This window comes from Chiroxiphia lanceolata, chromosome 3 (genome assembly GCF_009829145.1).
Source record: "Chiroxiphia lanceolata isolate bChiLan1 chromosome 3, bChiLan1.pri, whole genome shotgun sequence".
NCBI lineage: Eukaryota > Metazoa > Chordata > Aves > Passeriformes > Pipridae > Chiroxiphia > Chiroxiphia lanceolata.
Window position 1 is genome coordinate 107,185,187 of NC_045639.1, and position 24,346 is coordinate 107,209,532.

At 36.1% G+C, this 24,346-nt stretch overlaps 1 protein-coding gene across 7 annotated transcripts in view; it reads right to left on the reverse strand.

The window, feature by feature from the left end:
* PUM2 (pumilio RNA binding family member 2) overlaps positions 1 to 24,346 on the reverse strand; it is a 72,809-nt gene continuing 48,463 nt past the window's right edge. For 3 of the 7 annotated variants that reach the window (XM_032681588.1, XM_032681585.1, XM_032681584.1), the window contains exons 12-21: positions 23,439 to 23,720; positions 18,444 to 18,680; positions 11,738 to 12,005; positions 11,045 to 11,174; positions 8,265 to 8,399; positions 7,848 to 7,985; positions 6,069 to 6,194; positions 5,115 to 5,236; positions 3,650 to 3,842; positions 1 to 2,927 (exon numbers count right to left, since the gene is read on the reverse strand). In XM_032681588.1, coding sequence (XP_032537479.1) covers positions 2,796 to 2,927; positions 3,650 to 3,842; positions 5,115 to 5,236; positions 6,069 to 6,194; positions 7,848 to 7,985; positions 8,265 to 8,399; positions 11,045 to 11,174; positions 11,738 to 12,005; positions 18,444 to 18,680; positions 23,439 to 23,720 — 1,763 coding nt within the window. In that variant the 3' untranslated portion in view covers positions 1 to 2,795. The remainder of the gene's footprint in view (positions 2,928 to 3,649; positions 3,843 to 5,114; positions 5,237 to 6,068; positions 6,195 to 7,847; positions 7,986 to 8,264; positions 8,400 to 11,044; positions 11,175 to 11,737; positions 12,006 to 18,443; positions 18,681 to 23,438; positions 23,721 to 24,346) is intronic. The other 4 variants (XM_032681587.1, XM_032681586.1, XM_032681589.1 and 1 more) reach the window with 3 other exon arrangements.

A 24,346-nucleotide genomic window follows, 5' to 3' on the forward strand; every position in this document is an offset into this window, starting at 1 on the left:
TATTTCACACAGTGTTATTCACACATTTTCATTTTGATTTTTACAGTATATACACGTGAACATTACATTATTCAATACGAGCCACCTGGAGTCAAACCTAATCAAACTGGTCCATAAACAATCTATATCAAAAAGCAATACTTGAGCAAAAACTCTAGTGGTTCTACCCAAAGCCTAAAATAGCTGAAAGGAAACCCAGTGATTTTCATGTTCCTGGACAGAATTTCTGCACAAATGATTTTAGGAGAGCACGTGGAAGATTATGTTCAAGATACTGAAAGCACCAAGGATGACAGTTACAGGACTGTTTAAATTCAACCATGGCATGAGTGCTACAGGGACAAAGTACTGGGACATTATCAGTTTCTGCCTGGACACCCCCGAAAGCCTGACGTACTGTCTTACATGCTGAAGGAATGTCGGCTCTGTGGATTAGAACACACGGCACAGGTACACAGGGTACAGATAGTCACTGAGGGGAATTGATGTGTCCAAGGAAGTGGCTCAGGAGTCATCCTTTGGGTGACTACGGGAAAGCTCTGGCTCCAGTGACAGGGCTTGTACCTCCGGAGAGGGATTTTGTGAACTGCCATGCAAAAACTACTTGGCAATTAGAATTGTGCTTACTCAAAATAACAAGGCCTACTACACCACTTCATGCAGGCACTGGAAGCAGGCCAGGACAAACTTTCCCATTTGCCTGTTAATGAGTTAACGCTACCCTTAGGAAAGCAGCACCTCAGATGTACGCTTTAGTAACAGTTATGTAAACCTGGTATCAACAGTAACATGACAGAAATCCTTTTACAAGTTTATACCACTGCTATTTTCTTTCCTCGTGATCACACCCCTACCATAACAGCCTTTATCTGGTCAATGCTCAAGACATTGTTTCCAAACTATCATGTTGATCAAAACTTTAGGTTAAGCCATCCAACGTTTTACACAAAATACTTACTTCAACAACATACAAAGCACTTTCTTTATCTTTCAGAAACTGAATATACAAAGTAAGCTTTTTCCAAAATATTTCCATAGGCAAAGGATTAAAAAGGATTTTAATTATACACATATGGTCACAATTCTGCCTTAAAAAGATCATTGGGAAATGTACATAAGGCCGCTTGTAAATGTACATCATCTTTATGTTACTGTTACAATGTCATATGTCCAGAGAAAAAAATTGACAGTATCATACATATTTGCTTTATGCTGGGAGAAGGCTATTCAAAAATACAGTACTCTTCTGTACAAAAAAATCATGCCACATTTATTAAGATGGAAGAAGCATTGGTTTCTGTGATAACCAAATATTTCAGTCCACTTTTTACTATGCTTATTTATCCTAATTTAAAATTTGAACAGATTGATTTCCCAAAGTGTCCATATGAACAGAATCAACAGCTGTGTTATAAACAAAACATAATGTTTCTCACAATAGATAAAAAGAAAGCCGGTTCGTATTTTTGAAACCATATAAAGATAGAATTTTAAAAAAATCACTCTTGATTTGCTGAAATAAATTTACATTATACAACACTATATGCCAGGGGGAAAGAAGGGAATGGGGATATGAATATACACTAAAATGCAAATTTTTGTCCCAAAAAGGGGTAAAACAAATTACATTTACAGCATGAAGGTTTACAAATGTACATCTGTACAACCAAGGTAAGCATCACTACTAAATTAGCAAGGCTTTGTAATAAACATCGAAACGAGAGATTTGTTTTCAAACTGTAAACTTACACCTATTAACTACACGTATACAATGCATATATTTATAGGAAGCAAAAAGCTATCTGAATATTTAATCAATCATGCTTAAATGTTGAGCTATCAAGTTTACTTTTCAGTGGCCCCTTTTCTCTTCATCATTACCTATTTTTCGCATCTACAGTGAGAAAGCAAAATAAATGCTCAACACTTTCAAATCCTTACAATTCTATATGCAAAATAAAAAAATACAAATCTCTACTTTTTCTGCTTGTAAAACTGACTGTAAAGTTAATACAGGGTTCACTCCTTTTCCAACAGTGTACTTTACTGAATGGAAGTACCACCATCATTTTCATCCCTCTACCTTGTACAACAATTAAATATATAAGTATATACAGCACTTTATTTTTAATACATTGCTAGAGAAAACCTTAGGGCACCATTTAAAAAAGCCTGTATCCACAGCAAGTGCCGAAAGCTAGTCTTTTAAAGTTTCCATTGTTTTGTTATTTTAATTTGCTGTGCCCTGTTTGTTATTTGGATAGGATGTTGTGAACCACCAAAATACAACTTAACTTTTCAACATGTTAAATAATGTTTATGCAGCTGATCAATTTTAATCTGGTATAAAAGACTTCACACAAAAGGGAAAAATAAGGATTAATTCTATATACAACTCTATAAACCTGTTGTGCTATGATGCTGGGTAGACCTACCAGATTGCAAGCCAGTGTATTAAAAGAATACTGTACTTTTTCCCTTTAAAAACTATTTCAGTGACTTTACAAGGTAAAAATTTACAAAATATGTGACAGCTATTTTGATACAATTACATCATATACAGGCATTCTGTGCTTTGCCAGCCATCCAATCTGATAGGTCTCCGGATCAGGGCTGGAGATATTTTTTCTTTTTTTTTTTAATAATTCACTCCCCAAAAATATACACAAGAATAAAAATTTTACAAATGGATGAACAAAGTCAATAAATAGATTTAAAAAAATCAGAACATTTAGAGTTAAGTTGTACGTTTTGATAATTCACAATTTAATTTTTCTTCCACTTCTCTTTCTCTTTTACAGCATTCCATTTGGTGGTCCACCAATTGGCCCCAGATCAGCACTGTTCTTCAGGTAATACTTTTCCAGCTTGGCCAGAATGTGTTTGCCGTAGGTATATTTACGCAGAGTCGTGATGTGGGGTCGAATCTGTAATAACAAACAGGTTTGTTGGTTTTTTTTAACATCCAAACTTTGAAGTACAGGTGACTACACTTTCAAAATACACAAAAAGATGCTAATAGCCTGTATTTCAAAATTTTGGAATTTTCTGTAAAGATGTCAGGGTGGTGATTTTGACTCACCACCCATTGCAGAAGGGAGATGATACTTTTGTGGGAGAGTCCTGTTGGTGGAAGTAGAGCTGCAGGAATAACCTGAGCCCTGTGTTAAATAGCCCAGGGCCCCTATGGCAACAGCACTTTTCTCCATGTCTGGATATTCTTAAGTAGAAAATGTGCCTGTATGTTACCAAGTGTGGGAATCTCTTCTGGGGGAACTGCAGAATGGATTTATACCCAAAACCAGAAAACAAAAAAAAAAGAAACCTGTATTTACCTGTATTTCTTCTGTTACATTAATAACGATGACAGATTCTACATTTTCATATTACAAGTATTTTCATATAAAAGCTGGCACAAAGAGACGCTACAAAATCCAACTTCTGAAACTTTTCTGTAGTTTCTATTTCTAGCTCAGTGCTCAGAGACCTCAATGCATTCTGCTTTACCAAGCTCCACTGAATTTAATGCTTATGCATCAAGTTCCAGATGACAGAAGCAGTGAGTTTCACATCTAGAGGGAAAGGTGCTCTAGCAGAAAAATTCACATATATAATGTTTTTTAATCACTACAACCATGTAGAAATGTACCTTGTGCATTATTATCTTCCTCTGGGCAGGTTCAGCCATGTCAATCATCTTCTGCACGACGTAGTTGGCGTACTGGTCCTTCATCATGGTGTATAAGGCACTGTGAGGACCATCGTTCTGGCAGCACACCTCATCAATCAGTAAAGCTCTTTCAGCACGAGAAGCATGAGTTACGCATTTTTCTACCACGTTGCTGAAAAATAAGATATAAATGCATTAGGGGACTGAAGATACAACATTCTTTTACATAGCAATTTTAAATTTTCCTGAACAGTTCAGGCATCTTAATGTCAGTAAAAACCGTACTGCAAACGCATCAAGTCTGGATCTCCAAAGCTTCAGTCTGTAATGACTGAGGGAGTTACAGGATTAAACATCCCTACCCCTGTAAAAAAAGATACTTTCTGATACTTATTATCTTGTAGGAGAGATTTTCTACTGGACCTACAGTAGATATACTGAATCTCAGGCTGCAGATGTGTCCTAGTACATCTGTTCTGGTTGTGGGCCCTTTGAAGACACAACAGAGAAAAACAGACAAGAGGCTTCCTGCTTTTTGAATAAAGGTGCTTTCCAGGAGCACACCTACAGAGATTCTGTCAAATAATTCCTTTTGTAGAGGAAGTCTCTGGCCTTCCAGGTATCTCAGAAGCTGGAAAGGCCATCAAAGCTTACAACACAGCAAAGTCATTCTAGTCTTAAATTTGTGCTTTAGAAATAAAGCAAGTTAGAGGATTATGAACAGTTCTACTTAGACAAAGAAAAAATCCAGATAAAAACTTGCTAGTTTGCAAACAATTTTTAAAACAAATGCCCCCATAATGTCAAGTGCATTTCTACTTAATGTTGATGACAAAGTCAGTCTCACTAAATCATACAGGATGAATTGTGAGGTATGTTTTTCCTTAAGTAAAAGGCACATAATCCGTAATTCAGCAAACAGGGTGAAAGGACGAATTTTAGGTTCTAATTTCAGAATAGTGCAGGACTCCTACAATAGTCTTTGAGACTTCCTACTGCAGAAAATCTTTGTCAAACTGAACCATCACTTTTTAATGTGAGCTTTGTTATACTTGTACATTGCTTGGCTGGACTGATAGCTAGGAAGTCCCATCTTATTGTCATCATATCACACAAGTTCCAGGAGAGCTTTTCACCTGGCTCTGAGATCTTCATATGGAGACTTGGAATCCATTCCCTGTACATGCACAAAGTGAACAAAAAGCCATCCCATAAACCCACAGAATTTCCTTTGTTTTGCTACAGAAAAGCACTTGTCCCTTCTCTTCCCCAAATCTAATATAGAAATGCCACCACCATTCATCTCTATAAAAATATGAAATTTCAGGAGGCAAAGTAACACAACAGAAAAAAAATTATATCCTATTTGAAACACAATAAATAAATCCAACACTACAGCTTTACTAGGTTAGTGAATCTTTAATATACGAAGGCTGTGCAATACCTGGCAAATTTGTGCTGACTCAGAGCTAGAACTTTTCCTCTTATTTCTGAAACTATTTTACTCTTGTCTTCAGGACGACCGTGCTCCAGTACATGTTGGATAACGTAATTTCCATATTGATCCTGAAAATAAGATTACTTCAATTTTCTTTTGTGTTCATACCAACTAATAAATACAGCTTTTGTACATGAGCATAAAGTTTCGAATTACTATTGGAATAGATAAAAGGAAAATACAATAATGTCAACATTACAGAAACAAAGTGATGCAAGAAATACTGCATCAAGGATTACTTCACGGATCACAAATTTTACATGAAAAATATAAATAATCTCTAAAACAAGTGTTTTGCTAGAGTATCTTTTATCCTCTTAAAGAAAGAAATCCTCAAATTTAGAATCATGCTTTTTTAACAGCTGTAATATCTCCCTGAACTTGGGTTCCCCAAGACAGTTGTGTTTTAACTAGAGACTTGTATATGCAAGAAACCACTGAGAAATAAACTTGACTGTGAATATGTAGCAAAAGGCAATTCTTGCCTTTTTCTGGGTAAAAATTCCTACTGAACACAGGAACCCTTTCAGTATTTTGACAATGTATTGGTGTTTAGACATTATTAGAAGTTATCTGGAGGACATCAGAGTGAATCAAGACCAACTACAAAAAGGCAATCTTTGCAATAAAAATATACTAATTCTGTGCATTTACAATGTATATTCGAAGCTACAGCCAAAAGTGCAAGAAAAAGGCTTTTTATATCTTCTTTGCCTCCCAACTTCCAAATTCATTTTCATTAAAACTATGGAAGGAAAGAAAAACAAAAAAATCAATGTCTACAAAACTAAAAAGAGGCAAATGCATTTAAACTATTTCTTAAACTAGGACATAGGAATAAATTATGATAACAACAAAAAGCTCTAAAATGCATTAAGAAGTGAGTACACATGCACTAACCTGCACTAGCTGTTCTGTGTGTTGATGCAGTTCTTCTAAGATTGGTAAAGTCTGCTCAGCAGTGCAGTGCTCCAGAATACGCTGAATTACTCTACAACCGTACGGATGAGTTGAAAGTACAAACACCTTGAAATAGGATTGTAAACTGAAGTTAAGACAACTGAAGCTCACAGATATAGTAATATTACTGCAATCAAAATGGAATTGAAGATGTCAACTACTTCTATTAAAAAACATTTTGCCTGTCAAGACCATAATTCCATTTCCAGACAAAGTCAGGAAAAGATGAAAAAGCAGGTTTTTGTGTGTCAAGGACTCCAGTACCCATACAACCAAGAACTCAAGTGTTCATTATCCTAATTCTAGCCTACGTAGCTGCAAAGGAAAGCCTGGAAATATGACCCTTAGTTAAGCACTGTTCAACTTCCAACTTTGCTTTGAACTTTGTAGTTAATTTTCAAATTTTAAGATTTGGACAATTACAAAGATGAGTTCTATTATGGTGGCTGATTTTCAACAATTTCACATTCCAGGATATACAACAGGTTCCCTGCTATAGATACAAAGTTTGTAAATAACTATTCAAAATGTACAGCCAAAATCTTGCTTATTCTTTTTGCTTGCTTCTCCAGAAACTAGGTTTGTGTTTTGGGGATTAATTCAGAAGATTTAAGTGTTGGTCAGGACTGAACACAGAATTTTGTCTGATTAGACATCAACCCAAACAATGCAGGCAGGTGAAAATTGTCAGGTGACATGACTAAAGTGTGGCATTTTTCATTTGCTACTTTCATACTAGCTAATATTTTCTATATATAATTACTTGGAGCTTAGGATGAATGTTCAGTAAACACAGTCACAGTCCTTCAGTCAATGGGTTCTATTTACAGTTTTGAAACTGCATCTCATGTACCTCATACACATTTTTTGATATAAAAAGCCCCGACCCAAAAACTTTGGTGTGCAATTTACTACTATGTACCACAGTAATTCAGTATTGCTGTTCTGTAAAATATCAAAGATATTGTAGACTTTATTAGGAAATACATTTGGTCATTCATTAAAGTAAAATTTAGTTACACAGCCAAGTTAGTAAGATTTTTACGATTCTTCTCAAGACGATGAAAGTACATGCTTGTCTCAGAGTATTAAAATGTTATTTAGCTGCAGCATATTCACTAGCCTGCAGCACAGTATCCATCTTACATTAATAACTTTTTTGGAAACAAAACAAAAAACCCAACCTTAAGTAAACAAATACCACTCTCCTTCAGTCAACATCAGCCCATATGTAGGGAACAGATCACTGTATTTCTCGACAGTATTTCCTTAACAACTGACATATGCAACATAAGCAACAGAAGAAGAGAATGGAATTTTTAATGAAAAATATATTCTAGAGAGCACATACTTTACTATTATATCAAAAATGGCACTGTCAAAAGTTATGAAGGAAATCTGAAATGGTGTTATCACAAAACACAAACATAAAGCCTGGCCATACACCAAATCCCTTGCATGTATTTATATTACATCCACCAGGTGTACTTATAATATATCCAAACAGGTCTTTTTAGAGCCTCCTCTCCAACAGATTCATTTTTTCACACCATGTTAACTGTCTCTTCAACAGCTTTTCCATTTTATCATCCCTATTTTCATCTTACTTAAAACAAGCTGACTGCAAAGTGCCAAACACTATCTTGTATATGCAAATGATGGACAAGGCCCTGCAAATCTAAGCAACCCCGAGAAAAGGAAATGAACTGTTGACACTACCTGTCCTTTGAATGCATCAATGATGAACTGCAGGGACTGGGGCTGAACACACTCAATACATTTTTGTACAACATGGTTTCCATTTTGATCTTTCACGCATTTCAGAACATGGCCATCCAGCTCTTTCACCATTTCGTTCTGGAAAAAAAGAAAAAGATTATTCTTGTCTTTACAATGATTTTCCCCTCCTCCCCCCAAAAGGGGAAACAATTTAATTTCATCCTAACTCGAATCTTCATATTCACTGGTGTTAATTGTGCGTCTCAGTATTTTCACTTAAACAACTATTTTAGTGCCTAGGGCATTTCATGATGAAAGGAATAATTACTTAAACAATTAAAATCAACAATTTAAGCAAGTAAAAAAAATGGATACAATAAAAAAAAAAGAAAATAAAAAAGTATTGCTCTAACTTACAATTACCTGCTGGTCAGGTGAGATTGACTCGAGTGCTTTCTGAATAACACGACAACCATACATCTGGAGGGCTAATGGCAGAACATGACCACGAATGCGTGTTGCTAGGGCTAACTTTTGATCCAGGCTTCCAAACTAAAAGAAAATAAATATGCAGTTAAACAAATGAAGACATATTGCAGCATGCTGGAATTTATATGTCAGAGTAAGTATTTTCACAAGGTACTACATGATGGTAGTACAATTTTGTTTGTAATGATTTTTCATTTTGTATTTTTGTGGGTATATTTACCAGAATATTTTCTAAATGCAACATTTTCTAATATTCCACATTCAGTCACATAGCTGCTATCAAATGCATGACCTTGAAAGACAACAGAAGAAATCAAAATAGTTTATACTTGTCTGTATGTAGCAATATTTAAATGTAATAAACCACTTATTCAGACAAATTATACCAGGAAAATTTATTACGGGTCACTATAATGTATGAATCCAAATCAGATTTTCTCTCATATCTCTAACTTGTACTGGCCAGCATATCTCACATCTTGCACACTAAGCAAGCTTACAGTACACATTTGTATACAGTAACAGGAGGGGACAGGGGAGTGAGGGGAGGTATGTCAACTCCTGGAGTAGATTCTTGGTAACTTCATATCTTTCTTGAACAATGATTCTTAGCACGGGCACTTTGGGAAATTTAGGAAACTTGGGTTTTGCAGAGCAAAATCAAACCAGTTTTATACAATAGCTGTGTTAAGAGTATGACTCAACCAGTGTTTCTCACCGGTAGCTGATTCCTGTCTTTATTATCCCATTCATGGCGCTACTGCAACTTCTGTGCTGCTCCACACTGAGCAGAGTAGAAGTCAAGCTTCATAACTAATACACATAACCCTGTTCCCAGATCCCCACACAAGCTCCTCAGTCGGCACAATACAAGAGAGGACACAGAAGTGATCACTTGGACAACCAGCTGGTAGCAGCAGCAAAGTTCTCACAGCACTGCTGAGAACTGTCGAAGTCCACACCTGTAGTGAACTCCAAAGAAAGCTCAAACAACTTCACCCGCCTACTTAAACAGTGAACTAAGGTCCCTTTCTACACATAAGGCCAAGTGCACTCTTTTCTTGAGTACTGTTCCTCAGAATTAAGATGAGAACACTTAATTAGCAATAATTATCTATGTATCCATCTAATAAACACTTGAGGAAAAGTACCAAGATCAGTGTTTACAGAGCCATTGTGCTGTCCACTCTCTTATACAGTTCCAAATTATGGGTCATCTACCGCCACCACCTGCGTCTCCTAGAACGCTTCCATCAGCGCTGCCTCCGTGCAATCCTAAACATCCACTGGTCAGATTATGTGACCAATACCTCTGTTCTAGAACAAGCAGCAGTCACAAGCATTGAGGCCATGTTGCTGAGAACACAGCTGCGATGGGCAGGACATGTCTCCAGGATGAAGGACCACCACCTCCCTAAGATCCTGCTTTATGGTGAACTTGCCACTGGCTGCCGCATGAGAGGAGCCCCGAAGAAAAGATACAAGGACTCCCTGAAACAACATCTCAGCCTTGGCCATATTGATCAACATAACTGGCTCTGGCCTCCAATCAGGAGGCCTGGAGACACACCATCTATAACGCAGCTGTCTCCTTTGAGAAAGCACGCAGGATCACTCTCAAGGAGAAAAGACAATGCAGAAAGAACTGTGTCTTGTGGAATATACCACCTAAGGAGTCTTTCTGCTGTGCCTTCTGCAATCGGACATGTCTATCTCATATTGGCCTTATTAGCCACCAGTGTGCTTGTAACAAACGTGGGTAGAGCCTTCCTAAATCTTCGTTCGCGAAGCCCAGCCATGATGATGATGATGATGATGATCCATCTAACTTAATATTATGGAAAAAACCAGTAACTGATGACGCTTCAGCAAGATTAAGGTCTTACATACCACACATCAATGACACTTTTTAGAAGATATTTTGATTTGTAAAAGAAAAAAAATATAAAAAGAGTGAGCACATTGTTTCATAGATGACTCACTAAAAACTACGTTCTTGTTTACAGTAACTGTCTTATTTCTTACTGGACATTTTCCAGCTTCACCTTCTATCCACTAAGACACTTTAATATGATCCTTGATTTAAACAACACTATGCTAGATACATTTCCTACATATAACTTTTTCCAGGACACAGGTATTGCTCTTTCTTCTCTGTGTAAGCCAAATTCTTTGATAAGGCTTTTTTTATTTACCACAGTTTTTAACAGAAAACAAAGCTGTTTTAAATAGTATTTGTTGTAATAGTGGATGCATCTTTGGACATCCCTTACTCAAAATTCTTCCACCTCAATATATTTTGAGTTTCCTCATATACAGCACCAGATGAAATTCACACAGCTATTTGAATGCAAGAACATTTTCCAGACCCACTCTATACCATGATGCAATAATCAATAAAAAGTATCTTTCAAATATTTATGTTCCCTTTCATCTGTTGAAAGTCTCTGTAAGTTCTGCTAAAAGGCTTGCAAAGCCTGAGTGTGCAGTCTGTACTTTCAATAATGTTCACCAACAAATCCAGTGTAAAGAGAAACTGTGCCCATTATCACAAAAAGCAGGAGATACAGAACAGAAAAACATGTGCAGTGTTATACACTCAGGTTCCATGGAAGTCCAGTATGATGTTATGACAAAACCAGTTAAATTTCATCAGATTTACAGCATTTTGTTTGCATTTCCATCCATACACTTAGTGCTATGCTTACCTCAAAGAACTTCTGTATTACATAGTTTCCAAACACATCAGTCATCAATTGATATGCTGCTTGCAGGATCTCATTAAATACCATCTGGCGCTCAGCTGGAGTAGCTCGCTCCAGCTTCTGCTGTATAAATCTAAGTGCAAAAATAGTACATTATGCTTTATATCAACAACAGGAAAACCTCTCAAACACTGTTTCAATGAGACACCTCAAAACTCTAAAGAAAGCATTAAACATTTATAAAATTTATTAAAATGAAAGTAGTGCCTTTGCATATAAAAGGATACATTTCAGTAAAATTAAGACTTAAAACCTTTCATTTGAAAAGGATTAAAGATGAAAAGAATAACAACAACTAAGTACCTGATGATGTACTGATGAAAAATAGTTTTGCATTCCAGATGCCACATACTTTGTTTTCTTAATCAACGCCTTTTTGGTACCTAAATGCTAGAGTTTACAAGTCTAGTTATGAGGCTATTTCTACACTGAGAACTTCTATAGGCAGCTAAATTAATACTACTTTTATAACGAAATTTCCCAGGGAAGAAAAAGGTCATCATAAGAGCATGTGCTCCAACTAATGGCACGCTTTGAATTAAGATGACTAGCAGCTCATTCAAACGTTCGATGCTAATAAAACAGTATCAAAGCAGTAAAATATTATTAAGTCATTGACTGTACTATAATAATTACCTAGAACCATGCTGGTCTTGGGAAAATTCAACAATATGTCCGACAAGGTCCCTTAGTTGAAGATTAGGGAAACGGTTGTTTCTGAAATCTTCCAGCAGTCGGCTACGTCCAGAAGGCATAATGTCAGACCTACTGTAACGGAGGCGCGAAGGAGGGAAGAGCTGACTGGTGGAGCTAAAGAGACTGGAGGTACTTGCTGCACTGCGATACTTTGCTTCGGCTCCAGGTGCTGCAGAAATATAGCGACCACTACCATTTGTCAGTCCTCCTACAAGGAAGCACCTCTGTCAGTAAAGGCCGTGAGGAAAATAAGCAACAGCAAAACCAGCAAGTGCACTAGAACTACGGATACACCCTGGAGCCAGAGAAAACAACAGTGCTGTCTCATTACTGGTATTTACCTCATTACAGTTGGAGGAGTTAGATAGTTTTATCTTCCAATAAATAAAACCATTCTCCTCCTCATTTTTATTTTATGTGAAGGGTACCAGGAAAAGAAATGTCATTAGAAGAATGTATCAAAGCAGGTAAAGTGAGCACCCACTCAGGCTTACAGAAACTTTTATAATTGGGTGGGTCTTAAGCTTAGTGGGCAGATTTGCACTCTACAAGTCATACTGGCTTATACCCTTGTTAGTAGTCTTGAAGTTAGCCAATTGTTTCAAAATAGACCATGAAATCTGAACTACCCTTCAGTCCCTACTGAGATACCTTTGCAAATTACAGTGTGTAAGGGCATTTTTGGGGAGGTACGCGTGGTGCCTCTTGTCATGCTGTACCTGTCCTGCAGGATATTTGACGACTTTAGCATACCAGGCTTTTAACCTGATACCTCTTGTAAGCACTAAATATGTCAAATTTCAAACCAGGTAACTAAGAATGTTCTACTTAATTCTAAACCAACCACAGCTATATCAAACTGAAGCTCCTTTCCTTGATGCACAAACACTCACCACTCACACTACACTTCATCCTTCCTTACTTTCGAAGAACTGAATTGCTTTCCTATGTCTGGGTCCTACTCCTTTTTGCTAGTGATTCCACCCACAGCTCATCACCTCACGGTCCTGTGCATTTCTCTTCTCTCTAAATAGTTTGTGTCACTCTGAACTCCTCCAGTAGGCCTCTCCCCTCTACTTTACAACAGGCAGGAAGAACCACGCCAAGTATCTTTCCCAACTGCAATATGACTTTCTAAAGGGATAATCTTACTATATTGCAAGCAGAAATAGTCAGACAATTGCCACCTAGAAACCTCAACTCTACTACTAAAACCTAACTAAATAAACAAAAAATCAACCCAAAAACTCCCCTAAAAGTATTGAGCATGAATTGGAAAAGGAAAGAATTTGTTTCCTGTCTGGAAAGTGACATAGTAACTGAAGCCCTTTCAAAGTCAACAGAATAAATATCGACATTTGAATTTAAAACAAATTGCAGTATGTGCTGTTTGAATGGTGCTCTATTACAAACTTAATTAAAAAAAAAGGAAAAAAAAGAAAAAATAAAAAAAAGAAAAAGGAAAAAAAAATAATAATTAAAAAAAAAATAAAAAGAAAACAGCTGACAGTGCCCCAGCCAAGCCTTCTTTTGGTTCCAAGTATTTATAAGGCCAGGCAACAACAGTGTTACGGTGGACTGGTAATGTATTAATGCTAAGGTTATCTTTTTCAAAACATCAAATTGCAATACCAGAATCTGAGATGTTAGTGCTCTGCAAGACATATCAAGCATCACATTTATTGCACTGAATGGTATTATGCCCTAAAATAGGAACAATTAGTATTTATTTTATGATTAGTTTTCAAAATTTAGTGATAAGCGTCAGTGAATATTTTATGCCCCACAATACCTTTTAAAAACCACTATGTTTTCTTTTAAATTAAAGCCTCTTAATTCTTTTCAGCTAGAAAAATCAGAAACTATTATTTTTAGTTTCCATTGACAAGCACTGTTTCCAGAAAAGAGGTGACAGCAACATGGTACTAACAAACAAAAGGAAAAAAGAAACCCAACATTCTGCAGGTGAAGCAGTATGAAGAGTGATGCTCTATGGTCATTTCTGTTCTAGGAAAGGCCTTCCAAAGAACAAAAAGTTATGCAGCTGAAATTATGGTATTTCTCATCTAGACTATGTAAATATAACAATGTAATCCTGGCTTCCCTGTAAGTGCTGTGCAGTAACACTATTTAATATCACGAGAGGGCACCAAAGCCCATTTGAAAGGAAGTTATAGGCTACTCTTCTGTTATAGCATCTCTATTGCTCCACTCATCACATGCTCAATTCTGTGCCAGAAACTAACAGGGCAGTTTTGATCATATGCTCACAATCAGCATACAGTTATAGAATTGATTATGTGAATCAGGAATTGTTTCAGCTTTTTTTTCCTGAGCCTTCATGTCTGTATAAATTAAAAGTGACAATTTACCCAGCAACTAAACCAGAAACTAAGAAACTTCGTAGCTTTTAACAAATATGCTATGTATGTGTAATACACAATACATTTCACACTCAGGATTATCAAGCCTTTTTTTAGTCTAATTTGGGAACCATCACCTTTTAAGACTTGTAAGACGACTATGCTGCAACTGGGAGGCTCCTGTCTCGCCTGTGAAACTATTTCAGACAATCACATTAAGCAGGACCATTACACAGGAAGGCTGAAAGCAGACCCGCTGTGCCTACAAGAACCTGTCATACCCAAAAGCACACAGAAAGCTTAACCTTGTAAAATACTGGACACTATTACAAAAAAAGAGTAATCTAATAAGTAATTAGCTTTTCTTCTCATGTAACTTTTCACATTACAGTAATGTTATGGCTCAGTGCCAACTTTGCAGATTTGAAAATCAGTAAAACCCCCAAAATAAAAGCATATTGTCATAGGAACTTATTACATGCAGACATACTTATGTGTACAATGGCATATTTCCTTAAAATCTTGTACTTATTATTTTCTTAGTCCAAAATCCCCAAAGCATTAGTGTGGACATTAGAGATACCTGGTCTCCTTCCTGAAAACAGTGTCAACAGCTTAGAAAAAAACGCCTGAAACCTGAACTCTAGTTACCCAAATCCTTCTGGTTAGCCTGCAGCATCCACATGCTCTTCAAGAACTCGGGACACTTGTTTTACAGATTCTGATTCCAAACTAGGAACTAGGTCTTATAAGGTACTTGGGGAACATACTCTACTGAATAAAGCACTAAAAAATTTAAATACTTATTAGGCATCAGTATAGCCACACAATTCCAAACTCTTGGGGAATAAAGTGTGCAGTTCATTCTTCACATAATCATTTAGCTATCACTTCTGGTCTCATAAAATGAAGATGCACTGAATAATATTAAGTTGTTTTACAGTTTAATTGAACATAAATCCCTGTGGCTAGTCCATAGAGAAGGCACAGAGATATAAAGGGGATATAGATCATCTAAACCAGCATCTTACTAAGCTTTAAAAACACAAAGTATGTAAAATTATTAACTCCTTAACATGGATAGCGTATTTAATGTTAAGGAGAACATGAAAGAATATTAAAAACTAGATTTAGGTACATTTCTTTTGATAGCATTAGTCTGTTAGTACTTATCAAAGTGTTTTTTTCATTTGTTTCTACTTAAGACAGAAACCAGATCTACCGCACAGTAACTGTTTTTACAGTATTTACTGTGTCAGCAGTATTTTCTAGTAACATTCTATAAAGTATTTGTTCATTTGTAAAAAAGTAGCTTCATCTCATCCTCAGCTAAAAGTTTCATCTTCATACGGAAAGCAGAATTGCACATATCTATGTACACGTTGTGTATACTTTAGGAACTGATGGAAGTGTTTATTATGCCTGTTTTACTGCAGCCCTACAGAGTAGGTACAACAGCAGAGGCCAAGCAAAGCTCCCCATTCTGCCTTGGCCAAGCAGCCTTTACTCTTACCCACAATGACCACCTCTGAAGATAAAACAACATCAATCCAAACTACTAACAAGCTTGGCTTGCAACACAGAAAATAATTACCTCAAAAAGCCCAGAATTTAAAAATCCTTCTCTACACTAATGCTGCAATGTACCACTAGAGTAAGCACTACCAACCTAAAAGGATTTTTATGACATGGGAAAAACACTTCCTCTTGCAGTTCTTTGTTCCTGGGAGTGAAAGGGTAGTTCAAATTCATGACCTTACTGCTCCAACTGATTACAGTAAAGAAGCAGTTACAGACAACTGACAAATCCCTTCAAATATAGGAAAACTGACACTAGCACAAAGTCATTAGCACATTCCTATTTTAGGATATTGGATAAAAGTTGGTGAGAAGAGATGAAAACAGTAAAATATCATTAATTTCTTGTATAAGGGAAATTGGTCTTTTAAGCTACAAATTGCAGCAGTGTCTGACAAAGGGGTTATAAAATCATGCACCCTTTCCCAGTATTGTGCTCTAGATTCTGGTGGCTGAAACAGGAGCAACCGAGTTTGATGCCCATTTTCAAACAGGAGTTAAACTTAGCTGAACCTGTTGATACAAGCAGGCAGGACAAGTTTTGAAGGTGGAGGGAGAGCTGTGTTTGACAGGCATTATCAGAATACCAATGGAAACTGCATGCAGACATGAACTTACAATGTTGTTCTACTCTGAAAAGTGACTACATGATAAACACATCCTTCTTAAAATATACTGCCGCTGTTTGATTTCAGGTATAACTTCTCATTTGGTGAGAAAACTTTATTTTTTTTTTTAAATTTTTTATATGTGAGAACAAAATACATGCTTCCAAGAGTGGTTGATGAACAAACCAGAATAAATGTAAGAGGACAGACAATTAATTAAGTGCAGAAATAAGTCTTTAACTCTGACATGGTGCACCTTGGATATAACTGCAAAAATATGACACAGGGTAGAGGTGCAGAAAAGGCTAAAAAAATTACTGCATCTTTTGTGAAAGCAAATATCCAAACAACCTCCATTTCCAAATTTCAGATTGATCTGGTAATGTAGCAAAAAGTTTACCAGTAATCAAGGTCCACTTCACTTGGCAGATGAAGAGGACACATGGAAGCCAACAAGGTTGTGTCAATTTTCAGAGTACAACGGTATATTCCGGCCATTACACACTGATCTAGTACATGATTTTAACAAACTATTAGGCTTGGTTCACACTGCCAAACAGTTTGAAATGGGTTGAAGTCAGTATTTAACAATTTCTGCTGATAGAGGCAATCCTCTATACTGATCACAGTTTATTTTCTCAGAACTGAAAAAAAGTCTTTTAACATTTATCAAATGTGAAACAACACAAAACTTTGAATGTTTTAAATTTTAGATAATGCCTTCCAAAATTTGATTTAAGTATAGTTTTCAGCAATATGAAAACTATTGTGAGAGTACTTTGAAAAGAAAGAAAGAAAAAGATTTCCATGATAACCCCATTGTCAGATGTTCAGAACTTTCTCAAAAGCCTCCATTTGGGCTGAAACTTTCCATGCTTGGTCTCAGCCCAAAGGTGCACTTTGTAGACCTGAAAAAGGAAAAAAGGTAAGTAAAAAAAAATAAAACGTGCTGAAACATCCCCTTGCCCAGTTTTAGTTTGGGTATTCAGCACTTAACCATGAAGGTGATACTGAACTGTAAATGTAATATATTTTAATTATTTAACCTCATTATACAAATCACTCACACATTTCTCACTTAAAGTGTATCCTGGTAGACACTTCTGAAAATTTTTTCCTGTTTTATTTGCACTAAGAGAAGTATATGGAATTAGGTTGCCTATTGCTAGCATAGAACTGTGCCCTGAACAGTAACTGGAGCAACAGGCAACTCAATCTTGAATTACATCCAGTTTCACTGTACGATTTTAGCATCCAAATTAAATGACCACAAATATTCGCAGTAAAAAAAGAAAAAGTTTATCAAGTAACCTCAGGTTAGAGGCATTATTTTCTAAATATACTCTAGACTGTGGTGGGGTCTTTTTAGATTTTTAATTTTATTTTTAATTTTTTCAAAGAAAGGTCGCGCTCCCATGTCATCTAAGTAGCCAAAAAAATTTCTAAGAGATTATTATCAGCATTCCTTTAAAAAATAGATCTGATAACAGAGAGCCACCACCAACAATGCCTTTTTTACTTCTTTCACAAATGCCTTTCTTTTTTAATTCCACCAGCCTGGTGATAAACTACTGTCTTCCTGCCCAACCATGTGGGCCATGAGTTGTAGGCTGACTGATTCAAAAATCATCTTTCAACACATTTTACATTGAGAGCACCGCTCACTCTTCTACTTTATCATGATAAGGGGCACTAGTGAAAGTCACTTCACTGTTAAACACATCATCTTAAAATGTCTTTGAAGTAGTAACACACTGAAGGAGAAACAAAATTAATGCACCTTTGCTTGTCATATTGTGGAAACATAATAGAAAAAGCACCAATAATTCTTACTGGGCTCTCTATCGGGCTTCTGCAAGGGAAGAAAAATCAGTTGTTGGCCCAATACTGCCAAAAGCTGAGTGCTCTCCACTGTCAAATCAATGAGCATTTGAGCATGCTCTTCACCTTTCAGGGATGGCCCCTCTTCATTACAAAACTGTTTAACAGCAAAGGTAATGTGACATCTCTTATGCAACATATATTTTACACATAGAAATACATACACACATACAAACAAAAAGTGTTTTTTTGGTTTTTTGTTTTTGTTTTTTTTACCTAAATGCAAACTGGATGAGGATCCATGTGATGAAAGTGATGGCGGTGGCGTAAGTGAATGTCCTGGCGTTTGGCTTGGCAGAGGCATGCCTATTGGACTTGGAGAGGAGGAAAATCCCAGACTATTGTAAAATGGCTGCCCTATGGGTGCTAGGCTGCTACTAGATCTTTTGTACAAGTCAGAGCTAGTAGATAGAGAATCTCTCCTTGTGGCACTACTACTTGCAGAACTGCCAACTGAAGAAGAAATAAAAAGACCCTAATTACACAGTGTCAACTGAATAAAACCTATCCCCAACTACAGCTGGGCAACAACAGATGCGATCACAATAATTACAGCAATCGTTACGACAAAGACAATTACTGTGATAACCACACATGCTTTTAAGTAAATCTAAGTGGGTATAAACACACCACTGGCAAGTAATTTCACCAATGTCCACGTCTTTCAACATTTCATACTAGACTTCTCACAGTAATATTGCAGTACTCTGTTTTAACTGCTTGGCTTCAGGCTTTGGGACACATATGGAATTTGTAAGATTAGATTACACTGTCACTTTATAGAATAAATGATTCTAAAAATATTTCCATGAAATTCTTTGATATAACTTTTTCCATCATAAATTATTAGTAAGACAGTGATACTCATTTCAGGAAAAAGTCTAGAGGCAATTACTTGTTGTTTAAGGGTTCACAGAATGATCTATGTTGCTGTTCAGCTGTTTCTGAACTTCCTCTTGTTTGTGAACCCCTCACCTGTAGGAAAAAAATGACTACTTAAAATTCCCTATGAGAATTATGGCTCTCAAAGAAGTATTTTGAAAAGAGGGAATAGGCTAAGAAGAAGATGAGAAGCAGAGCAGAGATAGGAAAATTAAGGTGAGAAATTAAAAATGTGATTTTACTGCTATCAGTATTTCTGAAAGTCAAATTAGACTAGAGGCTTTGGATAACAATGTATTAGTGAAGGACTGGTTATCCTGCACAGCATCATTCAGCAGGGCGATGAACAGTCTAGGACAAATTAGGAGAACAATAAAAAATTTTTAGAAATGTTAAATTCTAGTATCTGCTGTATACTAGTGAAATATTAAACTAGAGTGCTTATTTTAAACACTAGAACATTGAACAAATGAACTTATGAACAAAACCAAGATTATGGATATTTTAATAACAAATATGTTTCTTAAGCTGAATTTGGAAAATTGATTTCTACTTCAATTTAAAAAGGAAAGGCTGAATTTATACTTCCATGATCTTTACCCTTTTTAAGTACTTTTCTACTAAAGCTGGCAGCATGGCCCAATATAAAGGTCGCCTGATACTTTAAGAAACTGATTTGTTTTCTCATCACATTAGTAACTTGGCTAATATTTTTTCACAGCAGGTACTTACTTGGACAACATTTTTCAAAGAACTTCTGTCCAAACACTGTCATTTCAGAAATATTGTCAAGGCAAAGTGTTTTATCCTTACTAAAATAATCCAGCTACCTATTTGAGAAGGTAAAGTTTTCACATATTCAGACCAAATACGCCAGCAACAGGAGACCTTTATGTTCACTCTCTTTGACTGAACTAAAAATCTCTGCAAAATCACAGTTCATCCCAGTTCAGCACAGATCTGCTACAGACTCACTGCTGAAAACTCCTGACCATACACAGCGCTTCTGAGATGGCTGATAAAGGTTTTTCCCTGCAATTGAACTTCTAGGCTTCTGTCTGCCATGTCAAAAACAGACTCTTGAAACTGCTGTCCAAGATTCCACCTTGTGTTGGGAAGGCCCATCAGGCAATGTGGAAAGGATATTTTCTATTCCAAGTGCAGAGGAGACAAAAGCCAAACACAAGAAATAGACTTGGGAGGGGGGAAAGAGAAAAAAGGAAACCAGAAGAAGGAGGAGAGAAAGGTCAGACAAAGGAGCCAACAAGGAGACTGCAAGAAAAACTAGAAAGCACTTTCAGTGAGGATGAGAAGAAAGCAGATCTGAAGAAAAGTTAGGCTCTAGAAGGGTATATGTGACTGTGGGGCAAAAAGACTGGAATAATAAGCTGATGATGGGAACATCACACAGTACGAGCAGAAACAGAAACGTATTTAGGAGGGGGAAGCAGGAGATAAATGTTGCCTGGAAACTGGGAAGGAAGACATACTAGAGGAGAAGCCAGAAGGAAAAGACACTGGACTAACTAGGCAAGGAGATTGAGAATAAGAAACCAGAAGAGCAAATTAAGGCAACAGTTGAAAGAAATCTCAAGCTTTGAGACCAGCTCTACAGGTTCTGGCTCAGTAAACCACATAAATGTTAATACAATGCTACACGATGGATTGTTGTATTTCCATCTTTCAGAGTTTCTTACTCAGCTAAATTACTGCAGCTTACCAAGTTACCAAATGCAGCTGAGCTACATTTTCACACACACAAGCAAAGCTCACAAAACCCAGCAGATAATTTGCACTAGCTTTCCTCTTTGCCCCTGCCTAATCTAATGCAATTACTCTACAGCTGTTACAAGCCAGGAGAAGGCATTTGGAAAGCTGTCACAGTTGATCTAATTCTTGGCTACCTGTTAAGCTGCAGTAACTTATCATCATGTACCTAAACCTTTTAAATGGAGGATGAATAACTTTAATATAAAAGAACAGAGACTGTAAGTACATACAGCCATTACAGCAACATACGTTATGTTTGCCACTTCCAGTTGTTACTTTGTTCAGTCATTCAAGCTAGAACATGCTCACCTTTACATTTTTTTGCAGAGCTATTTTTTTTCCTCCCTGTAAAAACTGAAAACATAAGGGCAAGATGTGTACTGCCATCTATCAGTACTCATGGCTATACTTTAACTGAAATTCAACCTTTTCAACACACTGAGGGGAGTTACAAAGAAGCTGAAACCTCGGCAGATAAAAAATTAACCTTGTTTTCAATTTACCTCAACATGCATTAATACCATTTTTGTAAGTATTCATTTGTGTAATTCAATTCATATATATATATATATATATATATATATATATATACACAGCTCAGGAGCTCTCTAAAAAATAAATAATCAGAAAGCATTTTTTAAGTGGCTATTAGAGCAAGTAAAATTTATACTTGGCAGAAGGGCACTTTCAATATACTTTTATTCTAATAATACCACTAAAAATATTTCAGGTTTAGATAGCACCTTTCATCAGCACTTCTCAAACTGCAAAAGCACAGGGTTCTTGCTTCCCTGTGGATACTGCCATGCCAATTAAATCACCTCAGATACTGCAAGATTTCAGCATGTGCTCTCCATGCTCAGGGCTTTGGACAAAGCTCTGGAACTGACCTTTGCTACAAGAAAAAGGTTTCCTCTCCTGCACCAGAAAGAACTATGCTGATTGTTCTTAAGTAGATATACAACTAAAATTTGTGTTCTGTGGAGGTCCTTATGATAAAGCCGGATAAAAACTTTCATGACTTAAATCTATTTTATCTAGAGGCTTAAATGGATGCACTGCATTAAAATGCAGATATACTTATCATCACTATCTACCAACGTATTGAAACTGTACCTAGAGTGAAACACAGCTGCTAAGGATTCACTGAAATCCTGCAAGTAGCTCAGGACAAGTTATATTACAGAATATAGCACTTGGAAAGCACAATTACTCTGTAAATAAAATTTACCTGCTGTGGCATTAATGAAAACTAAGAAACTTTACACAACTGAGTAGCCTCAAAATTTGTCTTTTTTTTTTTTTAATTAAAAATGGAATGTTTTGAGTCTCCTTTTCAAAATGAAATATTAGAGAGGATCAGTGTAAAAACCTGATTCTGGATTTCCCAGCATTAGTTTTGTTAAAGTAAATAATTTTTCCAATTATTTTATGAAAAACAACACCAAGAAAAACTGTGTTGGCTTGCAGTATATTTGATGTCATTAGTCACTTACAATTAGTTACCAAATAACAAGTATCATGTCTTAACACTGAAGGGCATGTTTTTCCTTCTTTTTTTCTTCACTTTTAACATTTCTTTCAATATTTGATTTTTTTAAAAAAATTACTTTCCTTAGGGTATTTAATTTTGAAAAAAAATACTGTTAGAGTACATACATTTCCCCCAATTTCTACCCATCTGCAAGATACATAAGATTATAAACACGCTCCACTGATTTCATTAAAAGAATAATATTAATAAGAGGCAATTCAGTGCTGTAAACCTAGAGGTTAATAGCCAAAGGAAATAGTCTTTAAAAAAATGGCATTTCTCTTGCCTCACTAATACTGCATCTGGAACGTAAGAAAACCTACCTCGCATGTTTAAAAACTGTATGAATGCAAAACTTCTGCTACACAGCAGAAACATAACAAAAACAATTATTTTAATTTTTTTTTAATATAAATGGGTTGATAATATTTAAGAGCATCTTGAAATAATTTAAGGCCCCAGATCTGTACAGAACTATTTAGGCTTAACTGTATCTAAGATTAAACTTACTGGAGTTAACAAGGATTATTCTTGTGTATTAAGCATTTTTATTTTATAAATCCTATAAAACAAACATTTCAATATTAGATCAAATTTAGAAAGTCATATGCTATTTAATTTGTTTGAAAAAAATTAAGAATTTTCCTGACATGAAAATTACAACAAAAGAATGCATATCGCAAATATCATCAATTGTTATTTTAAGCACAGAATAAAGACCTCCTTGAAAATAAAAGCAGGCTTACTAAAAAACAGTAACAAACTTCTGGGCCAGAGTACAGTGATCAGTATGGAGAAGTATTTTGGAGAGATCTATGACTACAAGATATTGTTCAAAAATGCATCTTGTATACAGAGCCCGAGTGAACTTAAAAAACCCTTTTTACTCCCCTATAATTTGTTTTAAACTTGAGTAACTTATTTTTGCATTCTTTGTAGACATCTACGTGTATGTCTGATGCAGATACATTTTTTTGCTTAACACAAAAGTCTCACAGAATGTCCTCACTATATTAACAACCTACCTGATGAGCCAAATCCACCAAGTGCAGAGCCGATAGCTGCTCCTAAAGAGCTGCTACTTCCAAAGCCAAGAGATGTGCTTCCTGGTTGGCCAGGACCATGTGAAAAAAGGGAACTGCTCTGGGAGTTACTGGTCAAAGAGTTACTGCCATAAAATGAATTGGATTGTAGGCTACTATTTGTTTGCTGTTGCTGTTGTTGTGGCTGGGCACCAAGTGGCCGAAATAGACCGTTCGTGGCTCCCGCGAGATTGTTTGCTGTTCCTCCAGCTGAAGCAGCTGCAGCTGTAAAACACACGTTTTCAATCATAATTACTCTCTCAAACATTTCTGACTGAAAATGGACTATTCAGAGCTAAACTGTATTTTTTGAAGCTCTCTTAAACAAGCAGAAATTCATATATTAAAGGACTAAAAGAGACTTTGTAGTATTACACAATCTTAATTACCCAAGGAAAAAAATGAAGACAGCATATGTTGTAGGCTAATCAAGGCTGTAGAACTTTTAATGTAAATGAGGGAACTTTCAGTGTAAACACATTACTGTTTACTGAACTTTTTATATCCAAAGTTGCAATAGCAGAGTTGCAGCTAAGAGTCATTCAAAGACATCTCCAGCTACTAATGTCAGAAGCGAGTTCTGCATAGAGAAAGAAGCTTATAGATTAACTTAAAATCTAATTTTCTGAACAGATTAAGTTAATTAATCTGAGGTTAGTATTTTGGATTTTAATTTAACAAATGTAATAAATGGTTCAGTAAAGTAGTACTAGATCTTATAACTGATTAAAAAAAAAGATGAAAACTAGAGACTTTTGATATAACTAACTCTCCTCTTCTGCTGTCCGTTCTATACTTATTTTCCTTGTCACACTTTTCAGGACAAAATACTTTCAGAAGAAAAGCATAGC